The following is a 20917-nucleotide window of genomic DNA, read 5'->3' as shown; positions in this document are numbered from 1 at the left end:
AAAGCCAACGACTCAGGACAATGATAGGTTCCAGAGGTGGACAGTCAGGCCTGCGCGGATATACGGCCGGGAGGAGAGGATAGAACTCTCTAGGTCGTATGGTCGGTTTGAGGTAAAGAGGCACACTCAACTAATTGATCTTATAACACACGGAAGGGAATAAACAATCACAGGAACACTGAGGTAACGAAGACGACAGAAGGTACTGATGCAATGAAGGCTATCAAGAAACAAGTGATAATTAAAGATATAGTACTAAAGAAGAAGGTACTATCGAAGAAGTGATACTATAAACTAGTATACAAAGAAGAATGGCAAAAGGGGTGTATGTGATTGTTAAGCTTGGGGAGCAAGAGTTAACCTGATCACACAGGGCAGAAGGCAACGCTATTTAAGGCGTTGCAGATTCTGACAACAGAGATCTTCCCAAGCTAGAACCAAATCACAGATAACCGAAAGTGGGGACATACGTAACTCAACGTTACCAGACGCTACTATCAAACCGGATGTTAGTTCACGAGATAAACCAACACGGCAGCAGCAGAACTGAAAATCCCTCAAGACACCCAGGCAACGATATGTCGCGTTACAGCGATATCGGCCTAACAGGTGTGGGCCCCACGCTCAAACGCTGTTGACACAAAAGGAACGAGAATAGCAGTCAACTCAGAATAAGCTGCATCAACTGCAGAGTACCGAGTTACCTAATAGCGATGATCTATAGTGTGCAAGCCGGCCACACCCGAGTAGATAAACCGGAGTGACACCTCAAGGTTACACAGACCACCAAGTGGTATAACCGTATCATCATACGTCCTTGGAACATTAGCGTGACACAACGGAAGCGGGGTAAGGTGCCAGGCATAACCCTATGCAATGGCAATGGCAAGAATGGCTATTCATGACAGTATGCTCCTTTTAAATGACTGATTTCCACAGCAGTACTAAGATCGCCACATCCTAGACTAGAATCAAGTCGGAGAATTCGCAAAAGGAAGCCGGGCATCTAGGGACACGGAAGTCCACCGGGCTTTGCAGAATCGGAACAGAAGGAATGTTACGGGTCGTGGACCCGACGTTGGATCATCTTTGGGCTGATCCATGTTGACCCACTTTTTGTGTGATTTGAAGTTGGGTCCACTTTCGGGTTAGGGTTTGTGGACCCACTTTTAGTCGACCAGGGTGCGACCCACTTTTTGTGTCAAGTGGGTCGGGACACACTTTTGTGTACAGGGATGATGCCCCACTTTTATTGTACAGGGGTCATAGGGCTGGTTGCCCTGGTGGGGCCCACACAACTGGATTCCTGAATGCCTATAAAGCAGAGCCAGTTCCCCCATCTTTAGTTTAGATTTTCTTCTTCCTTTTCTTTCTTTTCTTCCCTATGTTAAAGATAATAAACAGCATTGGACCTAACTATGAGTTTTCTCCGTACTTAGACAACCCGTCACATATTATCTTTAACATCACATTTTTTTTATCTTAGAAGCTTGTGAGGAAGCTTCACTACCCCTTGTTATCTTAGAAGCTTGTGAGGAAGCTTCATTACCCCTTATGTTCTCTTAGAAGCCTGCCGTGAGATAGCATACTTTAACGATGAACGACAAGTCAGAAGATGTTCTGTCCGGGCTACCCCGCGACTCCCAACAGGAGCAGCCCACCAATACCCCAGGATTAGAGGTATTTACGCCTCAGCAACTCGCAATAGTCCAGATGATACTACAGAACCACGCGAAACTACAAGCCCCGGCTCCTCCCGCGCCTGCACTTGCCCTACCACCTTCACAACCGATGATTAACCACCGCTACAACGCACCGTGGCCAGAGTGGGATGGAAAGCTTTTGTCCTTCCCCAGATATTTTAAACAGTTGAAGGTCCGCGCGCAAATCGCAGCTCACGTCATCGGGTCTTCCCAAGCAATTTGTCTCAGCATTTTCATGAGTATTCACGCTGAGCAACAAGCGAGAGTAGAACAATGGTTCACCGATGGCGCCATACACAATTGGGATTGGAAGAGTTTTCTTCAGCACATCAACGACCAGTTTGAAGACAAGGACGCGATCCAGAAGGCAGGCCAGAAGCTCTGCGCTATACAGATGGGAAGTCACCAGAGTTTTGTGTCTTTCCTACAAGATTTCGAGCACCAAGTTGGCTTATGTGGAGGTTTGGACTGGCCCGACCGCGTTAAGATTTTACACCTGAACTCCGCCATAAACTCGACACTTCAGGTATACCTCACAGTCAAAAACCTCCCCAACGACGACTACCCAAGATGGGTTGAGAAAGTAAAGAGAGTAGCGGGACGAGTGGAAGCGCTACCAGGATATAGTTCCAAGGACCCGTCGAAGACTTTGACGTGGTACAGCCAGACGAAAGCAGAAACAATGTCCGCCAAAGTTGTAACCCCGAGCGTCGTGGACCAGCAACCGCACCCCGACAATGATGAAGAACACGTGACAATGAGTGTCAACGCCTTCCACACGCCGCTCCCGAGCAATGAATGCCAACGCACCCGTCCCGTCAAACCCCGTGCACCTTGGAGATCTGCAGATGAAAAAGAGAAAGCAAAGTCTGGCAACGCCTGTTTCCGTTGCCTTGCCACGGGCCACCGGTCTCTTGACTGCCCGAAGTTTGCCCCGAGTCGTCGACCAGCGAGAATGAACCATGCAATGATTCCAGAAGTTTCAGAGCCGATGGACGAGATTATCGAGAGTGTTCCACACGATGCGGACACAAGAGTAGACCCAGACGAATTTCGGCCCCTGAGTTTAAAGAAGAGAAGACGCAAGAAGAGAACCGGCACCAACATCGTCCATGCTGATGCAGTCAACCACATGCATTCCACACCGTTTTTGATCGAGACTTTCGTCAACAACTTCTTTTATTGTGACGCACTGCTCGACACTGGATGCTTGGTAACATCAGCATTTGACGAAGGTTTAGTCAAGCGACGGGGTCTCCAGCGTATCCCCGTGAAGAGAAGAGAGCTACTACTTGCAGAAAACGACACGAAGAAGAGATGGATTTCAGAAATTGCAGTGTGCGACATTGATATCGACGGTCGCAAAGAGAGAGTCTACGGTTACGTGATACCGAATTTAGCCTACGACATGATCCTGGGAAAGCCCTGGATGGAGAAGAACGACGTCGTGTACTCCGCGAAAGAGCGAATGATTACCTTCAAGGATCAAGGAGACCGACTTATTGTCCGAGAGAAAGGCTGGCGTGAAGCGCACGCTGGCGCCCCCAAAGCAAGCATGGTGATGGCAGCAGTTTTTGCCGCAGAGATTCGACGAGGAAGGAAGAGCAAACAGAAGCTACAAGTGTTTTCGGCCTCCATTCAAGACATCAACAAGGCCCTCGAAGTGAAAGCCCGCCTCACAAGAGAACAGATTTCCGAGAGACTCCCGCAGGAACTCAAGCATTTAGCACCGATCTTCCTAGACGATGGCGAAGGAGATTTACCGCCCAACCGACCAGGCATCGACCACGCTATAAAGATGAAGAAAGACGAACAAGGACGAGACAAAGAGGTCCCATGGGGCCCCCTGTACAACATGTCGAGAGATGAATTATTGGTTCTGCGCAAGACGCTCGCAGACCACTTAGACAAGGGATGGATTCGCGCTAGCAGCTCCCCCGGAGGCGCCCCTGTCCTGTTTGTTCGGAAACCCGGAGGCGGTCTGCGATTCTGCGTGGACTATCGAGCACTGAACGACATAACCGAGAAAGATCGTTACCCGCTGCCGCTAATCAGTGAAACTCTGAGAGCGCTAGCCAAGGCACGCTATTTTACCAAGGTCGATGTCCGCGCCGCGTTTCACAAGATACGAATCACAGAAGGCGACGAATGGAAAACCGCTTTCCGGACCAGGTTCGGCCTATACGAGTGGCTAGTTACGCCCTTTGGACTATCCGGAGCACCCGCCACGTTTCAACGATACATCAACAGCACGCTCCGCGACTATTTGGACGACTTTTGTTCCGCGTACCTTGACGATGTACTAATTTACACCGACGGAAGTCACAAGGACCACATGAGAAAAGTGAACCTTGTGTTGGAGAGATTGGGCGATGCTGGTCTACGTTTAGACCTGAACAAGTGCGAGTTTGCAGTGACCGAGACGAAGTACCTGGGCTTTATCATCCAGGCCGGAGAGGGGATAAAAGTTGATCCCGCTAAAGTGGCTGCAATCCGCGAGTGGCAGCCTCCGACGAATGTGAAAAGCGTCCGCAGTTTTCTTGGCTTTGCGAATTTTTACCGCCAATTTATCCCGTTATTCAGCGAAGTTGCAGCGCCGCTAGTTCGACTTACGAAGAAAGAAGAGCCGTGGAAGTGGAGCAAGACAGAAAATCAAGCCTTTGAGAAGCTGAAGAACGACTTCATGAGAGCCCCCGTGCTAGCAATGTGGGATGAAGAACGGCCTACAATAGTAGAGTGCGACTGCTCAGGATGGGCACTGGGAGGTACGCTGTCGCAGGTCGACGAGACTGGAAGCCTCCGCCCCGTTGCATTTTTCTCAAAGAAGCTGAGCCCCGCCGAAGTCAACTACGAGATCCATGATAAAGAGTTGTTGGCTGTCATAAAGTGTCTTGAAGAATGGAGAGGCGAACTAAAGAGTCTTGGAGCCCCGTTTAAGATTCTTACCGACCACAGGAATCTTCAATATTTCATGACAACGCGCAAGCTATCGGAGAGACAGGTTCGGTGGTCACAGACACTTTCAGAGTATGATTTCCAACTGGAGTTTCGAGCAGGAGTCAAGAACGGAAAGCCCGATGCGTTGAGTCGACGAGAGCAGGACACCCCCCAGGGCGAGGATGATGAGCGACTCAAATCTCGAATCATGAAGCTAGTCAAGGATCACTGGCTTCCCGAAGCAACGACAGTAGCTCTGTCCCCGGCGGAGATCGTTCAGAGAACCGACATTGTCCCCCACGGAGACCAGATATTTTCGCAGCAAGATTTACAGCGCCTGTGGGACGAAGCAAAGACGAAGGACAGCGATTTCCACGAAATGTACAAGGCTCTAGCGACCGCAGAGAGAAGTTTTCCCCCGACACTGACCAAGAAGGTGGCTATATCCATAGCCGAATGTGAATTCGACAACCGAGGCGCCCTTGTATATCGACAGAAGCTTTTTATACCAGACTGGGAGCCCCTACGGACAGCGTTGATTCAGAGTACACATGATTCACACGTTACTGGCCACCCGGGACGAGACGGCACGCTTGCCATTCTATCACGCGACTTCTTCTGGCCCGGTATTTCGAGAGATGTACGTCGCTTCTGTGCGAACTGCGACGTGTGCGGAAGATCCAAAGTTTGGCGAGAACGGAAGAAAGGACTACTACGACCACTGCCGATACCGGAAAGACCACATTCAGAGCTGGGAATCGATTTCATGACTGAACTGCCGGCACGGAAGCCCGGCGACCCGAGATACCTGATGGTGATTGTCGACAGATTGACAGGAGCTGTGACCCTTGAAGCGATGACAACAATGACCGCGACACATTGCGCCGAGAGATTCTTGCAATGTCACTGGAAGTATCACGGCTTCCCACACGCCCTCACGTCAGACAGAGGAACCAACTGGACGAGCGAATTTTGGAGCAGCCTATGTCGTTTAACCAGCATCGAGAGAAGACTATCCACGGGATTCCATCCCCAGACAGACGGAGCCACGGAACGGATGAACCAGGAAGTGTTGGCGTACATGAGAGCGTTCGTTACCTATTCCCAGTACGACTGGCCGGAACTGTTGCCTGCCGCAATGTTAGCCATCAACAACCGCAATACGTCCATGGGGGTGAGCCCGTTTTTCCTCACCCACGGCTACCATGTGGACACGATCGAGCAAGTCCAACCGGAAGAGTCGCCGAAGACACTGGAACAGCAAGACGCCGAGAGATTCATTGAGAGATTCCGTGAAGGCTGGGAGTTGGCACAAGCCGCCATGGCGTCACGACAGCAAGAAATGGAGAATCAGGCCAACAAGTCACGCAGCAGCCAAGAACGTTTCGAAGTAGGCGACCTAGTGTGGCTCAAGCTAAAGAACATTTCGACACCCCAGATTTCCAAGAAAATGTCGTGGGTCAACGCCAAATACCGAGTGACGAAAGTCGTATCTCCCCACGTTGTCGAGCTTGATGTGCCTACGAATATCTACCCGAAGTTCCATGTCGACCTGATCAAGAGAGCAGCCGGGAATCCACTCCCCTCCCAAAAGACCGACGACACGCAACCCCCCGCGCTCGAAGAGAACGAATATGGAGAGCCTGAATACTTGGTCGAGCGAATCTTGAGAAGCCGCCGGAGACGCGTAGGAAGAGGCTACCGCAGAGAGGTACTTGTCAAATGGGCAGGGTATGCAGAGCCAGACTGGAGACCGCGAGCCGACTTTGAGGAGACGGAAGCACTGGAGACTTTCGAAGCCGAGTTTGGAGATGAGGATGACGTTGGAGAGCCACAGACTGGCGCTATGACAGGCCCCCGCACACGGATGAGAGGAGGGGGGTAATGTTACGGGTCGTGGACCCGACGTTGGATCATCTTTGGGCTGATCCATGTTGACCCACTTTTTGTGTGATTTGAAGTTGGGTCCACTTTCGGGTTAGGGTTTGTGGACCCACTTTTAGTCGACCAGGGTGCGACCCACTTTTTGTGTCAAGTGGGTCGGGACACACTTTTGTGTACAGGGATGATGCCCCACTTTTATTGTACAGGGGTCATAGGGCTGGTTGCCCTGGTGGGGCCCACACAACTGGATTCCTGAATGCCTATAAAGCAGAGCCAGTTCCCCCATCTTTAGTTTAGATTTTCTTCTTCCTTTTCTTTCTTTTCTTCCCTATGTTAAAGATAATAAACAGCATTGGACCTAACTATGAGTTTTCTCCGTACTTAGACAACCCGTCACAAGGAATAAGCCAACCATACGGGTCTAGACACAGCATGACTCCGCAGGCAAGAATTGTAGATCTCGATGCACCAACAACATCGTGACGTATAGGGGATCAACGGAATCCCTAGCATGAAAGCTTGTACATCTGATCAACATAAAACAAGGCCTTGAAGTGCAACGACAACTTCGTAAGGGCCTCGTGTCCACAGACAAGAGGAAGGTAAAAAAGAATGGGAATAACGAAAGGCAACCTCATCAACCGAGGGGCAGCACCAAGGATCTTAAGTGGGAATAAGTTGAGAACGCAGCTCAGTACCCGCAAAGGCAAAGGTTTTTCAACCTTGTTGTCCTCCCTAGTTATGGCATTGGTCATAGAAGTAAGAGCCAGGCCTGTAGGTTATAACAAACAACAATCGCTCAGTTCCATAGCCCATAAATCTGTTGCCTGCAAGATGCAGAAGGTCCCCTGAGAACTACCAAGTTCTGGTAACAAGTGTACACCAGAGTGGCTACTCAGTTGGCACAATCATCAATCGCCGCGACATAATCGCCTCCACAATAGCTAAGAACCCCCTGGGACATGGTTCGATGGATGTAAACGAACACGATTCCGGTTGTGGGAGAATAGACTAACATGTGTAATGGGGACTCATCATCGATCGGGTAATTGGTATATGACAACAGACAGCATGGAAACAAAGACGTGCAGGATCCGTAAAGAGTATTGGTGAAAGGGGAAAACAAGAAATTGGTAAAGTCAGCTTGTCAAACTTGGCAGTATTTCAGCACAAGATACAAGACTGGCCTGCACCACCATAGGCAGGACTTCGAAGAGGGACATCGTGTTTCTTTTAACGAGAAGAAAAACAACAAGATATTGTCCAAAAGAGAGAGGCAGAGAGTAGGCCCAAGTGAAGACACAAAGAGGTCGCAGAAAGGAGACATAGAGTAGTCGCAAGTAGACGTAACAGAGTCGAAGAAAGTAACAGGCAAGAGAGCTGTCCAAAGTAGAGGACACAGAACATGTCACAAGAAGTAGACGTATAGTGGTCGTAAGTAGACACAACAACAGCCGAAAGAAAATAGTCCGAACAGTGGCCTAACGCATTAGACACAACTGTGGCACGAAGACTAGACATAACTGTCAAGAAGTGGGACAGAAGCGAGCTGTTAACAAAGCGAGTAGACAGCAACTGTCAATACCCAGACAGACACGGGCTGTCAGCAAAGCGAGTAGATATAAACTATCAATACCCGGACAGACACGAGCTGTCGGCAATTATAACCCAGCAGGGGTCAAACGCAAGCACCATAGTGGTCAAAGAAGAGACACAAAAAAAGCAGTCGCCGATGGACACACGGTGTCACAAGGAAGAGGCATTAAGAGGTGTCAACCCAAAGAACAGACACGAGCTGTTCGTAGAACCAACGAGCTCAGCAAAGAACAGACACTAGCTGCTGATATCATATAAATAGACCCAACAGGAGTCAAAACAATTAGGCAAGACAAAGGCCAAGAAATACAGACACAGAGGTCTAAAAACAGACATAAACTGTCCAAGAAATCCCACAAGAACTCAATAACATGCTTTGGCACAATGGCAGGTGTGTGAGTAAACTCAACAACAACACTTTATACACTCAGGTACCATGTTGTAACTCAAAGTAATCTGGGAGTTGGCAACATCATTGCTGCAAGCCAAAAGGTGCATAGCTGGTAGACATGGCTTTCTGGAAACCCCCGTTCAGATGTGGCAAGTTGTAACGACTGGTTGATGCGGGACCAAATGAACAGCTTATAAAATAAGGTAGTTGACCGCCCGTAAATCAACAGAAGATCGTACACTGCCTGGTTCCCGAGGACAAAGAATCGGAGAAGCCAACACTGAAGAAGTAGGGGCAATGAAGCCACGTGTGAGCATGCCATCCAGGTTTTGCTTGACAAGTTGCAAATTTAGATGTGCATCATCAGACGGAAGAGTATTGATATGTTCGGCAGTCGAGACAAGATTAACAGCATGACCTGCGTCTTGACAAGAGGTGGTTGAAGGTACACCATCCCGCAAGAACACCGGACGCAAATCATAATAACTGTCCGAACTGCATTCGGGATATCGCTTGTGCACTTGTTCTAGCCGTAGGTCATCCTGATCAACAGGATCGAGAACCTGCTCAGCGGTAGTGCGGTGAGCCCGCCGGTTCTCATTGCTTGCAGTGGAACGCAAAGCTTGAGACGACATTAGCCTAGAGGAACAAAGTGCTTCAACGAAATTAAAGGAGCTGGGACAGAGACAGTGCCATCAACTGACTGTCCACAGAAGAAGAGAAGTAGATTGAGAAATGGAATCAACTAAGAACCAGAAAGAGCCGAGTTATGACTAGCGGACGAAGAAGGTTGTGTAACAACAGCAGCGCTAGTATGATCATAGGAAGACGGGATATCGGCCGTAGTCGAGAGCCGGAACGAAAAGAAGAATAAGGTGTGCTAAAGAATAACAAAGAGTTGGAAGAATGTGTGAGTCTTTAAATGAAGCTTAACAAAATATTACGGATAGGGCCCAAGGAAACCATTAGGGTTCTAGAAAGCCAACGACTCAGGACAATGATAGGTTCCAGAGGTGGACAGTCAGGCCTGCGCGGATATACGGCCGGGAGGAGAGGATAGAACTCTCTAGGTCGTATGGTCGGTTTGAGGTAAAGAGGCACACTCAACTAATTGATCTTATAACACACGGAAGGGAATAAACAATCACAGGAACACTGAGGTAACGAAGACGACAGAAGGTACTGATGCAATGAAGGCTATCAAGAAACAAGTGATAATTAAAGATATAGTACTAAAGAAGAAGGTACTATCGAAGAAGTGATACTATAAACTAGTATACAAAGAAGAATGGCAAAAGGGGTGTATGTGATTGTTAAGCTTGGGGAGCAAGAGTTAACCTGATCACACAGGGCAGAAGGCAACGCTATTTAAGGCGTTGCAGATTCTGACAACAGAGATCTTCCCAAGCTAGAACCAAATCACAGATAACCGAAAGTGGGGACATACGTAACTCAACGTTACCAGACGCTACTATCAAACCGGATGTTAGTTCACGAGATAAACCAACACGGCAGCAGCAGAACTGAAAATCCCTCAAGACACCCAGGCAACGATATGTCGCGTTACAGCGATATCGGCCTAACAGGTGTGGGCCCCACGCTCAAACGCTGTTGACACAAAAGGAACGAGAATAGCAGTCAACTCAGAATAAGCTGCATCAACTGCAGAGTACCGAGTTACCTAATAGCGATGATCTATAGTGTGCAAGCCGGCCACACCCGAGTAGATAAACCGGAGTGACACCTCAAGGTTACACAGACCACCAAGTGGTATAACCGTATCATCATACGTCCTTGGAACATTAGCGTGACACAACGGAAGCGGGGTAAGGTGCCAGGCATAACCCTATGCAATGGCAATGGCAAGAATGGCTATTCATGACAGTTCCTGAGGTGGACAGTCGGGCCTGTGGAGGAAGACGTCAGTTAGACAGAGTGCTAAGACGTATGGTCGGTTGAGATGAAGAGGCAACACACAACTTAGATGGCTATTCTGAGAATAGAGCGGTACAAAGAGGAAGGAGGAGGAACAATCACACACTTCAAAGAAGAAGAAAGGTTGAACTGCAAAGAAAGCAAGAACAGAATGGTATAAAGAAGAAGAAGAAGGTAAGCAAGTGCATGTGATTGTTAAGCTTGGAGAACAAGAGTAAACCTGATCAACTCAGGGCAGGAGACGACGATATTTATGTTGTCGGCGCTCCTGACAAAACTCTGTCTTCCCAAGCTAGAAACAATCAACATCTAACTACGAACAAAAGATAAGTCTCGTGTAAACAAGACGTAACAGGTTCGTAACAATCGAACCAGATAACAACCCCCACCTAAGCACGCAATGGCAATTGCAACAAGAAAACTCCGCAGCAGCAGAACAACGTCTATCAGAGCACCCGTGCTCAGCACATCCCACGACAACCTCATATCCGTTGATCAACTCACGATCTACACAGACCAACCTGTGCCATAAGCGCATCTTCATAGGTCGCCGACCTTCGGCGTTGTGGAAAAGAAGAGTGGGGTAGGTCTCATGCATAACCCTTAGCATGAGCAGTGTCAGGATAGCTATTCATGACAGTCGCCGACCTTCGGCGTTGTGGAAAAGAAGAGTGGGGTAGGTCTCATGCATAACCCTTAGCATGAGCAGTGTCAGGATAGCTATTCATGACAGAAACCACTTTCGTGACGCGGTACTTGGCATTGGCCCAAGCAAGCTTCTTCAACAGTTGCGGAGTGCTGATATTTTTGAGTTTTAACCATACAAGGTCACCCACTTCGAAGCGTTCCTGGGCACCACGTTGTGACGGGTTGTCTAAGTACGGAGAAAACTCATAGTTAGGTCCAATGCTGTTTATTATCTTTAACATAGGGAAGAAAAGAAAGAAAAGGAAGAAGAAAATCCAAACTAAAGATGGGGGAACTGGCTCTGCTTTATAGGCGTTCGACAATCCAGTTGTGCGCCCCACCAGGGCAACCAGCCCTATGACCCCTGTACAATAAAAGTGGAGCAACACCCGTGCACATAAAAGTGGGTCCCGACCCCTGTGACACAAAAAGTGGGTCGCACCCTGGTCGACTAAAAGTGGGTCCACAAACCCTAACCCGAAAGTGGACCCAACTTCAAATCACACAAAAAGTGGGTCAACATGGATCAGCCCAAAGATGATCCAACGTCGGGTCCACGACCCGTAACATTACCCCCCTCCTCTCATCCGTGTGCGGGGGCCTGTCATAGCGCCAGTCTGTGGCTCTCCAACGTCATCCTCATCTCCAAACTCGGCTTCGAAAGTCTCCAGTGCTTCCGTCTCCTCAAAGTCGGCTCGCGGTCTCCAGTCTGGCTCTGCATACCCTGCCCATTTGACAAGTACCTCTCTGCGGTAGCCTCTTCCTACGCGTCTCCGGCGGCTTCTCAAGATTCGCTCGACCAAGTATTCAGGCTCTCCATATTCGTTCTCTTCGAGCGCGGGGGGTTGCGTGTCGTCGGTCTTTTGGGAGGGGAGTGGATTCCCGGCTGCTCTCTTGATCAGGTCGACATGGAACTTCGGGTAGATATTCGTAGGCACATCAAGCTCGACAACGTGGGGAGATACGACTTTCGTCACTCGGTATTTGGCGTTGACCCACGACATTTTCTTGGAAATCTGGGGTGTCGAAATGTTCTTTAGCTTGAGCCACACTAGGTCGCCTACTTCGAAACGCTCTTGGCTGCTGCGTGACTTGTTGGCCTGATTCTCCATTTCTTGCTGTCGTGACGCCATGGCGGCTTGTGCCAACTCCCAGCCTTCACGGAATCTCTCAACGAATCTCTCGGCGTCTTGCTGTTCCAGTGTCTTCGGCGACTCTTCCGGTTGGACTTGCTCGATCGTGTCCACATGGTAGCCGTGGGTGAGGAAAAACGGGCTCACCCCCATGGACGTATTGCGGTTGTTGATGGCTAACATTGCGGCAGGCAACAGTTCCGGCCAGTCGTACTGGGAATAGGTAACGAACGCTCTCATGTACGCCAACACTTCCTGGTTCATCCGTTCCGTGGCTCCGTCTGTCTGGGGATGGAATCCCGTGGATAGTCTTCTCTCGATGCTGGTTAAACGACATAGGCTGCTCCAAAATTCGCTCGTCCAGTTGGTTCCTCTGTCTGACGTGAGGGCGTGTGGGAAGCCGTGATACTTCCAGTGACATTGCAAGAATCTCTCGGCGCAATGTGTCGCGGTCATTGTTGTCATCGCTTCAAGGGTCACAGCTCCTGTCAATCTGTCGACAATCACCATCAGGTATCTCGGGTCGCCGGGCTTCCGTGCCGGCAGTTCAGTCATGAAATCGATTCCCAGCTCTGAATGTGGTCTTTCCGGTATCGGCAGTGGTCGCAGTAGTCCTTTCTTCCGTTCTCGCCAAACTTTGGATCTTCCGCACACGTCGCAGTTCGCACAGAAGCGACGTACATCTCTCGAAATACCGGGCCAGAAGAAGTCGCGTGATAGAATGGCAAGCGTGCCGTCTCGTCCCGGGTGGCCAGTAACGTGTGAATCATGTGTACTCTGAATCAACGCTGTCCGTAGGGGCTCCCAGTCTGGTATAAAAAGCTTCTGTCGATATACAAGGGCGCCTCGGTTGTCGAATTCACATTCGGCTATGGATATAGCCACCTTCTTGGTCAGTGTCGGGGGAAAACTTCTCTCTGCGGTCGCTAGAGCCTTGTACATTTCGTGGAAATCGCTGTCCTTCGTCTTTGCTTCGTCCCACAGGCGCTGTAAATCTTGCTGCGAAAATATCTGGTCTCCGTGGGGGACAATGTCGGTTCTCTGAACGATCTCCGCCGGGGACAGAGCTACTGTCGTTGCTTCGGGAAGCCAGTGATCCTTGACTAGCTTCATGATTCGAGATTTGAGTCGCTCATCATCCTCGCCCTGGGGGGTGTCCTGCTCTCGTCGACTCAACGCATCGGGCTTTCCGTTCTTGACTCCTGCTCGAAACTCCAGTTGGAAATCATACTCTGAAAGTGTAAGGGGCCAAGTCGTAAAAGGACGTAGAAGGGCAGAAACAGATATATTGCGATGGAGAGAAGAAGAAAGAACTAACTAAAACTAGGAGAGAGCAGCAGCTCTTTATACTGCCTGGGTAGAACAACTGAGGCCTACCTGATTGACCCAAACGTGGTGAGTCATCGGGCGTTCGGATCAAGGCCGGTTGGGCCACTTGTATTCGGACCGTCAGTAGTCGGGCCTTTGCGGACTCGGACCACCGACACTCGAACCACCGTTGCTCAAGCCACATCGGCTTCAACTCGGGCAATCAGGCAAAGCCTTGACCCGGGTCTCCCAGACCCTAACATCAGCCTCCTTCTCTTTCTTCCCATCCTCCCATGGCCGTGTAACACAAAAAAAGAAAACAACAGGAAGGTGGACACCAACTGAAAACAACAAAGGGAATAGCAAACAACAAGCAACTAATCATCGGTAAACGACAACAGAACGAACAAGGAGTGGAACAGACAGTGGAGAAACAAAAAAAATGTCAAAGGAAAGGGAAATAGACCCTGTGCAACAACCGTGGAACTCGCAGCTCCTTCAATCAAACTTCGGACTCAAGCAGTCCTCTCGCCACGGCACTCACACCTCAACGTCGGCAGTCTCCTGCGCTCGCAAGAATTCTTCTAAAGCAGCCGTTTCTTCCAGCGCCTCTGTAGGTTCCCAAGTGGGATCTCGCCAACCAACCCATTTCACCAAGTACTGGGCTGGTTCGTCTCTCGTGGCTGGCCGGTGTTCCAGGATCTTCTCGACTTCGTATTCCTCAAAGCCATCGATCTCGACTGGTCCGGGGCTCGATACGTGCGGGTCTTGTGAGGGCCAAGGGTCGTTCGGGTGGTATTTCAATCTGTCGGCATGAAACACGTCGTGTCCTCTGGCACCCTTCAGGTCAAGACGGTAGCTGTGGGAGCCTACAGCCTCTAAGACCTGGAGCTTCTGGTATCTTGGCCGGAGTCGCTTGCCTGGGCCTTCTTGCTGCACAGTATGGGAGCTTTTTGCCAACCAAACCCAGTCGCCGGGCTGGAAACGTCGATGTGGTTGTCTGTGTCTGTTCGACTGTTCCTCCATAGCAGACTTGGCGGCGCTGAGAGAGGCTTTGGCCCAATCCGTGTGGTCTGCCAAGCTCTTCAGGATTCTTGTTGCTTGAGCTATGGGACTCGTGTTGGCTGCAACGGGGGCTGCTAGGGGGGCAATGGCGTCGGGCTGCAGCTCAACCAAGTCAGGACTATAGCCGTGGGACAACGTGAACGGGGACGTCTCTGTTGAAGCCGCTGGGGCTGCGTTCAGGGCAAACTCCACAATTGGCAGGCAGTCTAGCCAGTCTGAGCGGTCGTGTAGGAGTTTGGCCATCTTTGTCTTCACCTCAGCATTTGTCCTCTCAGTGGCCCCGTTGGTCTGTGGGTGGTAAGCGGTGGACAGACGACGATCGATCTTCAGGGTGGTACAGAGTCGTTTCCAGAACATGTTGGCAAATTGGCGGTCAGAAGCAATGCTGTTAGGAAGACCATGGCGAGGGTAGTAGACTTCCAAGAAACGGCTGGCAAGATACTCGATATCCAGGCTGCGGCAGGCTATAAGGATGACACCCTTGGACAGATGGTCCACCACCGTCATGACGTGCTTGTAGACTTTTCCTTCCTTCTTGCACGGCGGGAGAGGGCCAATCAGATCTATGCCAATGTCACGCCAGATGCGGTCAGGTACCGGAAGGGGCTTCAGGAGACCTTGCTTGAGCTGGCGCATGACGTTCGTGCTACCGCAGATTTCGCAGTTGCGGCAGAACCGTTTGACATCCGCTGTGTAGTGCGGCCAGAAGTAAGTCTTGGAAACTTCCTGACACATGATTCTTTGGCCGGGGTGGACTAGTGTCACGGAATCGTGAATCTCTTGTAGCAAGGCTGTCCTCAGAGGTTCCCACTGGGGTACCCACAATCTTGATCTGTATCGCAGTCGACCTTCGGAGTCCAATGAGCATTCGGACAGTGACACTCGCCAATTAGTCTTCAAGCTGTCTGGCCATTTGGGCGCCTGAGAGGCAACCACTGCGCATGCTGCCGCATAGTCAGAGTCGGCTGACAATGCTTGTTCCCACAGTGTACTGAGGGCTTCCTTACGGAACGGGGATGGCAGTGTAACGCGAGCAGATCTGACTTTCAGGGCACCGTCGGGCAAACACTGGAGGAGCTGTTGGTTGCGAGCTTGTAGGCGGGGATCATCGGGACCTGAAGGCATGTGAAGACGGGAGAGAGCATCGGGCAGTGGGGACAGTTTCCCGGGACGGTGTTCCAGTGTTAGGTCAAACTCGCTTAGCAGGTTAGCCCAACGAGCTTGCCTCTCTGTTAACTGTTGCGCAGAGGTAAAATGCAACAAGTTCTTGTGGTCTGTTAACACTCGGATGGGTCCCTGGGCGCCACGTAACTCTCCTCTCCACTCTTTCAGGGCTCGGACAATTGCCAACATTTCTTTGTCATGGATCTCATAGTTGGACTCGGCAGGAGACAGCTTCTGGCTGATGTAGGCACATGGAAACAGGCCATCTGGATGCTGCTGCAATAGGACAGCTCCAGTGCTGTAGCCTGAAGAGTCAGCTTCGACAGTTGTTGGCAGAGAGTGGTCGAAGAGGCGCAAGACGGGCGAAGCACAGAAGAGATCTTTGAGTGACGAGAAGGCAGCTTGGCATTCTGGAGACCAGACGAAGGGAACTAGGTGACCAGTCAGTGAAGTGAGAGGGACGGCTACTTCGGCAAAGTTCTTGATGAACGGGCGGTAAAAATTGGCAAATCCTAGGAAGCCACGGAGCTCTTTCTTGGAACTGGGTACGGGCCAGTCTTTCACTGCTTGCACCTTGGCAGGATCCATTGTTGCTTTTCCAGGCTTGATGATGTAGCCCAGGTACTTGACTTCTTGTACACCGAACTCGCACTTGTCGATGTCAACCGTCAGTCCGGCCTTCACGAGCTTGGCTAGGACGTGGTTAACTTGTTCCTTGTGCTCGTCGAGGGAGCCATCGGTGTACACTAGGATGTCATCAACGTAAGCAGAACAAAACAGGTCGAGGTACTCTTGCAATACGGAATTCAGGAAGCGTTGGAATTGGGCAGGAGCATTGGACAAACCAAACGGCATCACGTTCCATTCAAAGGAGCCCAGGCGCGTACGGAAAGCGGTCTTCCATTCGTGGCCTGGCTCGATACGGATATTATGGAACGCTGCAACGACGTCAAGCTTAGTGAACCACTTTGAACGGCTGATTTGGCGTAGTGTTTCCTTGAAGTTGGGTAACGGGTATCTATCCTTCTTCATCAGCTTGTTCAACAGACGGTAGTCCACGCAGAATCTAAGTCCACCGCCAGGTTTCTTGACGAACAGGATGGGGGCAGCAGCAGTGGAACTACTCATTCGAATGAACTTCTTGTTCAGTAGGTTCAGTAACGTTTGGCGCAGTACTATCAACTCATCGTGGGAAAGGCTGTACAGTGGTCCCCAGGGAGCTTCCGAGTCAGGGACAGTTAGATGAATCTCGTGGTTCATCCCGGGACGCAGCGGCGGGAGGCGGCGCGTGTAGAGTGCTTCTGGGTCAAAAGCAACAACATTCTGTGGGTCTATCCAACTGGGAACCTTTTCCTTCCAGTCATCTGTAACAGGCTCGTTCTCTCGGGCCAACTTTTCCAATGCTTTGTTGATATCCTGTATGCTCGCAGCAAAGACCTTCAAGTCCTGGTGCAAAATCTTGCTGACACGTGCAGCTTTCAATTCCGTAGGGGTGTCCAAGTTCCGAATGGTCGAAACAGAGCGAGGGACGGAGAAGTGGGGGAGCACCAAACGGTGCCGGTTGCAGTCTATTAGGGCGTTGTGGTGGCTCAGCCACGGGTATCCAATAAGAAGTTCGTCATCATAAATGTCGGGTACGACAAGGGCAAGGACTTCTTCCCGGAGGCCGCCGAGATCCAGCTCGAAGCGGGCAGCCTGAGTGGCCACAGAAGAAGGTTGGTCATTAAAAGGTTTTAGGGAAAGGGAAGTTTGCAGCGCAGAACAAGGTAGTTTCAATCGTTTCACGAGGGCCTGGGATATGATCAAGGAGACTGTATTTCCGGTATCGACTAAAGCTACTGAGTTGTGAGAGCCGTTGATTACAACGTCAACAGATAAGGAGCCTCTCACAAGCAAAGGGGACGTTCCCTTCTTGTTCTTACCCCTCCGGGGGCGACTGTCACCGGAGGGTCTCAGTTTTCCGACTGAGCAGTGGGCAACTGTACGACACCGAAATCGGCATCCAGGTCATCGTCTAGCTGCGGCGGCGTGGGCACGTGTACACCGCGGACACGGGCAGGAGGCGCGTTCCGGTTGGGAGGCACATCGTAGGGGCATTCCCGTACAAAGTGACCTGAGGCGCCACAGCGGATGCAGAGGCCAGCGCGACGACGTCTCTCTCGTTCCTCTTCGCTCGCCCAGCGGGCAGTGCGGCGGGCAGCAGGCGCACGAGTAGGCTGGGGGGCAACGCGACGGGTTCGTTCCCAGTCCATGGCGTCGGGATGGCGGTGGGCAGCGGGGGCGGACGGGTAATAACCGGAGCGGCGGCCAGAAGTCGACTCGGCATCGAGCTTACGCTGCCGCAGTTCCTCGGCAGCTAACACGACCCGGTCTAAGTACTCCGAGAAGACCCGGGGAGGGAACGAGTTCGCCACGTATTCCCGAATGGGCGTGTCGAGGCTGTCCTTCAGCCACCTAATCTTCTGTGAGTCCGCCGCGTCCAGAGCTTTGGCGCGGGTCAGCAGGTCCTCAAACTCCTGCAGATGGACCTCGATCCTTCTGCCTCTCTGCTTTAACCGCGAGAGCTGGTCTTGTGCCTTATCTACGGCAACTTTGTCCTCAAACGCTCCCTGCAGCTCTTGAAGGAACCGGTCGCAGGAAACGGGGCCGTCGTCTGTTAGTCGGGTCTTGATTGACCGCATGCGGCTGCGGGCCAAACCCTCGGCCTGGGCATAGATCGAGACGATGAAGTCTCGGTCGGCCACATGGCCACGCTCGCAGTGCCATATTTCCAGGACCTGGTCGAACCAGGCGTCAAATTCCTCGGGCTCGGTGGAACTCAGCGAGGGAATCTTGTAGCGCAGTTTTGCGCGACCATTCTCGTTACCAGTCGCTGAGGCGGCGGCGGCAGCAGCAGCGGTGGCGGTAGCAAGCGCTGCTTGGGAGGCTTGGGTTTGGGCGGCTGCCTGCTGGGCGGCTTCGCTCTGGTTCTCCAGCATAGCCAGCATCTTGGCAAACTTGCTCTCCAGCTTGGCGAACCGTTGAGCATATTTGTCCTCAGTGCTGTCGACACTGGGGACAGGGGAGCTTGCGTAAGCGGCCCGCATGTCGTCGGTGGTGCGGCCACTCATGTTGAGAGTTTGTGTAACAGTAAAAAATAATGTGTGATGAAGATTGATAACGGGTTTGGGGAAAATAAACGATAAGACTGTTGAGAACTGTAGGGGCAATGCAATCTGTAAAAGCTGTATCTGTACCTGTGGCTGTAAAGAACTGTAGAACTGTAGAACTGTAGGGCTGTAGCGAAAAAGAAGATCGCAATATGATGTAAGGGGCCAAGTCGTAAAAGGACGTAGAAGGGCAGAAACAGATATATTGCGATGGAGAGAAGAAGAAAGAACTAACTAAAACTAGGAGAGAGCAGCAGCTCTTTATACTGCCTGGGTAGAACAACTGAGGCCTACCTGATTGACCCAAACGTGGTGAGTCATCGGGCGTTCGGATCAAGGCCGGTTGGGTATTACGGATAGGGCCCAAGGAAACCATTAGGGTTCTAGAAAGCCAACGACTCAGGACAATGATAGGTTCCAGAGGTGGACAGTCAGGCCTGCGCGGATATACGGCCGGGAGGAGAGGATAGAACTCTCTAGGTCGTATGGTCGGTTTGAGGTAAAGAGGCACACTCAACTAATTGATCTTATAACACACGGAAGGGAATAAACAATCACAGGAACACTGAGGTAACGAAGACGACAGAAGGTACTGATGCAATGAAGGCTATCAAGAAACAAGTGATAATTAAAGATATAGTACTAAAGAAGAAGGTACTATCGAAGAAGTGATACTATAAACTAGTATACAAAGAAGAATGGCAAAAGGGGTGTATGTGATTGTTAAGCTTGGGGAGCAAGAGTTAACCTGATCACACAGGGCAGAAGGCAACGCTATTTAAGGCGTTGCAGATTCTGACAACAGAGATCTTCCCAAGCTAGAACCAAATCACAGATAACCGAAAGTGGGGACATACGTAACTCAACGTTACCAGACGCTACTATCAAACCGGATGTTAGTTCACGAGATAAACCAACACGGCAGCAGCAGAACTGAAAATCCCTCAAGACACCCAGGCAACGATATGTCGCGTTACAGCGATATCGGCCTAACAGGTGTGGGCCCCACGCTCAAACGCTGTTGACACAAAAGGAACGAGAATAGCAGTCAACTCAGAATAAGCTGCATCAACTGCAGAGTACCGAGTTACCTAATAGCGATGATCTATAGTGTGCAAGCCGGCCACACCCGAGTAGATAAACCGGAGTGACACCTCAAGGTTACACAGACCACCAAGTGGTATAACCGTATCATCATACGTCCTTGGAACATTAGCGTGACACAACGGAAGCGGGGTAAGGTGCCAGGCATAACCCTATGCAATGGCAATGGCAAGAATGGCTATTCATGACAGTATGCTCCTTTTAAATGACTGATTTCCACAGCAGTACTAAGATCGCCACATCCTAGACTAGAATCAAGTCGGAGAATTCGCAAAAGGAAGCCGGGCATCTAGGGACACGGAAGTCCACCGGGCTTTGCAGAATCGGAACAGAAGGAATAAGCCAACCATACGGGTCTAGACACAGCATGACTCCGCAGGCAAGAATTGTAGATCTCGATGCACCAACAACATCGTGACGTATAGGGGATCAACGGAATCCCTAGCATGAAAGCTTGTACATCTGATCAACATAAAACAAGGCCTTGAAGTGCAACGACAACTTCGTAAGGGCCTCGTGTCCACAGACAAGAGGAAGGTAAAAAAGAATGGGAATAACGAAAGGCAACCTCATCAACCGAGGGGCAGCACCAAGGATCTTAAGTGGGAATAAGTTGAGAACGCAGCTCAGTACCCGCAAAGGCAAAGGTTTTTCAACCTTGTTGTCCTCCCTAGTTATGGCATTGGTCATAGAAGTAAGAGCCAGGCCTGTAGGTTATAACAAACAACAATCGCTCAGTTCCATAGCCCATAAATCTGTTGCCTGCAAGATGCAGAAGGTCCCCTGAGAACTACCAAGTTCTGGTAACAAGTGTACACCAGAGTGGCTACTCAGTTGGCACAATCATCAATCGCCGCGACA

The 20917-nt window shown here is 50.7% G+C and overlaps 3 protein-coding genes across 3 annotated transcripts; 1 reads left to right on the top strand and 2 right to left on the bottom strand.

Annotated features, from left to right (window-relative positions):
- Positions 1 to 1596: 1596 nt before the first annotated feature.
- On the top strand, positions 1597 to 6525 carry BROUX77_002594 (uncharacterized protein; the record flags this gene model as incomplete). The annotated part of the gene is made up of 1 exon (XM_073747151.1): positions 1597 to 6525. One exon carries the CDS (start codon positions 1597 to 1599, stop codon positions 6523 to 6525), a length of 4929 nt encoding a protein of 1642 aa, XP_073607676.1.
- Positions 6526 to 11702: 5177 nt separating this feature from the next.
- BROUX77_002593 (uncharacterized protein) lies at positions 11703 to 13779 on the bottom strand (the record flags this gene model as incomplete). Its single annotated transcript, XM_073747150.1, has 3 exons — positions 11703 to 12551; positions 12948 to 13498; positions 13644 to 13779. The coding sequence occupies 3 exons, from the start codon at positions 13777 to 13779 to the stop codon at positions 11703 to 11705; spliced, it is 1536 nt and encodes a 511-aa protein (XP_073607675.1).
- A 335-nt stretch (positions 13780 to 14114) lies between these two features.
- Positions 14115 to 18913, bottom strand: BROUX77_002592 (uncharacterized protein; the record flags this gene model as incomplete). The annotated part of the gene is made up of 2 exons (XM_073747149.1): positions 14115 to 17498; positions 17792 to 18913. 2 exons carry the CDS (start codon positions 18911 to 18913, stop codon positions 14115 to 14117), a joined length of 4506 nt encoding a protein of 1501 aa, XP_073607674.1.
- Positions 18914 to 20917: the final 2004 nt, after the last annotated feature.

Source organism: Berkeleyomyces rouxiae, assembly GCF_048999995.1.
Source record: "Berkeleyomyces rouxiae strain 22BRR77 chromosome Unknown BrBRR77_ptg000002l, whole genome shotgun sequence".
NCBI classification, from domain to species: Eukaryota; Fungi; Ascomycota; class Sordariomycetes; order Microascales; family Ceratocystidaceae; genus Berkeleyomyces; species Berkeleyomyces rouxiae.
The sequence above is the reverse complement of the archived record's forward strand: the minus strand, read 5'-3'. Positions and strand labels throughout refer to the sequence as shown.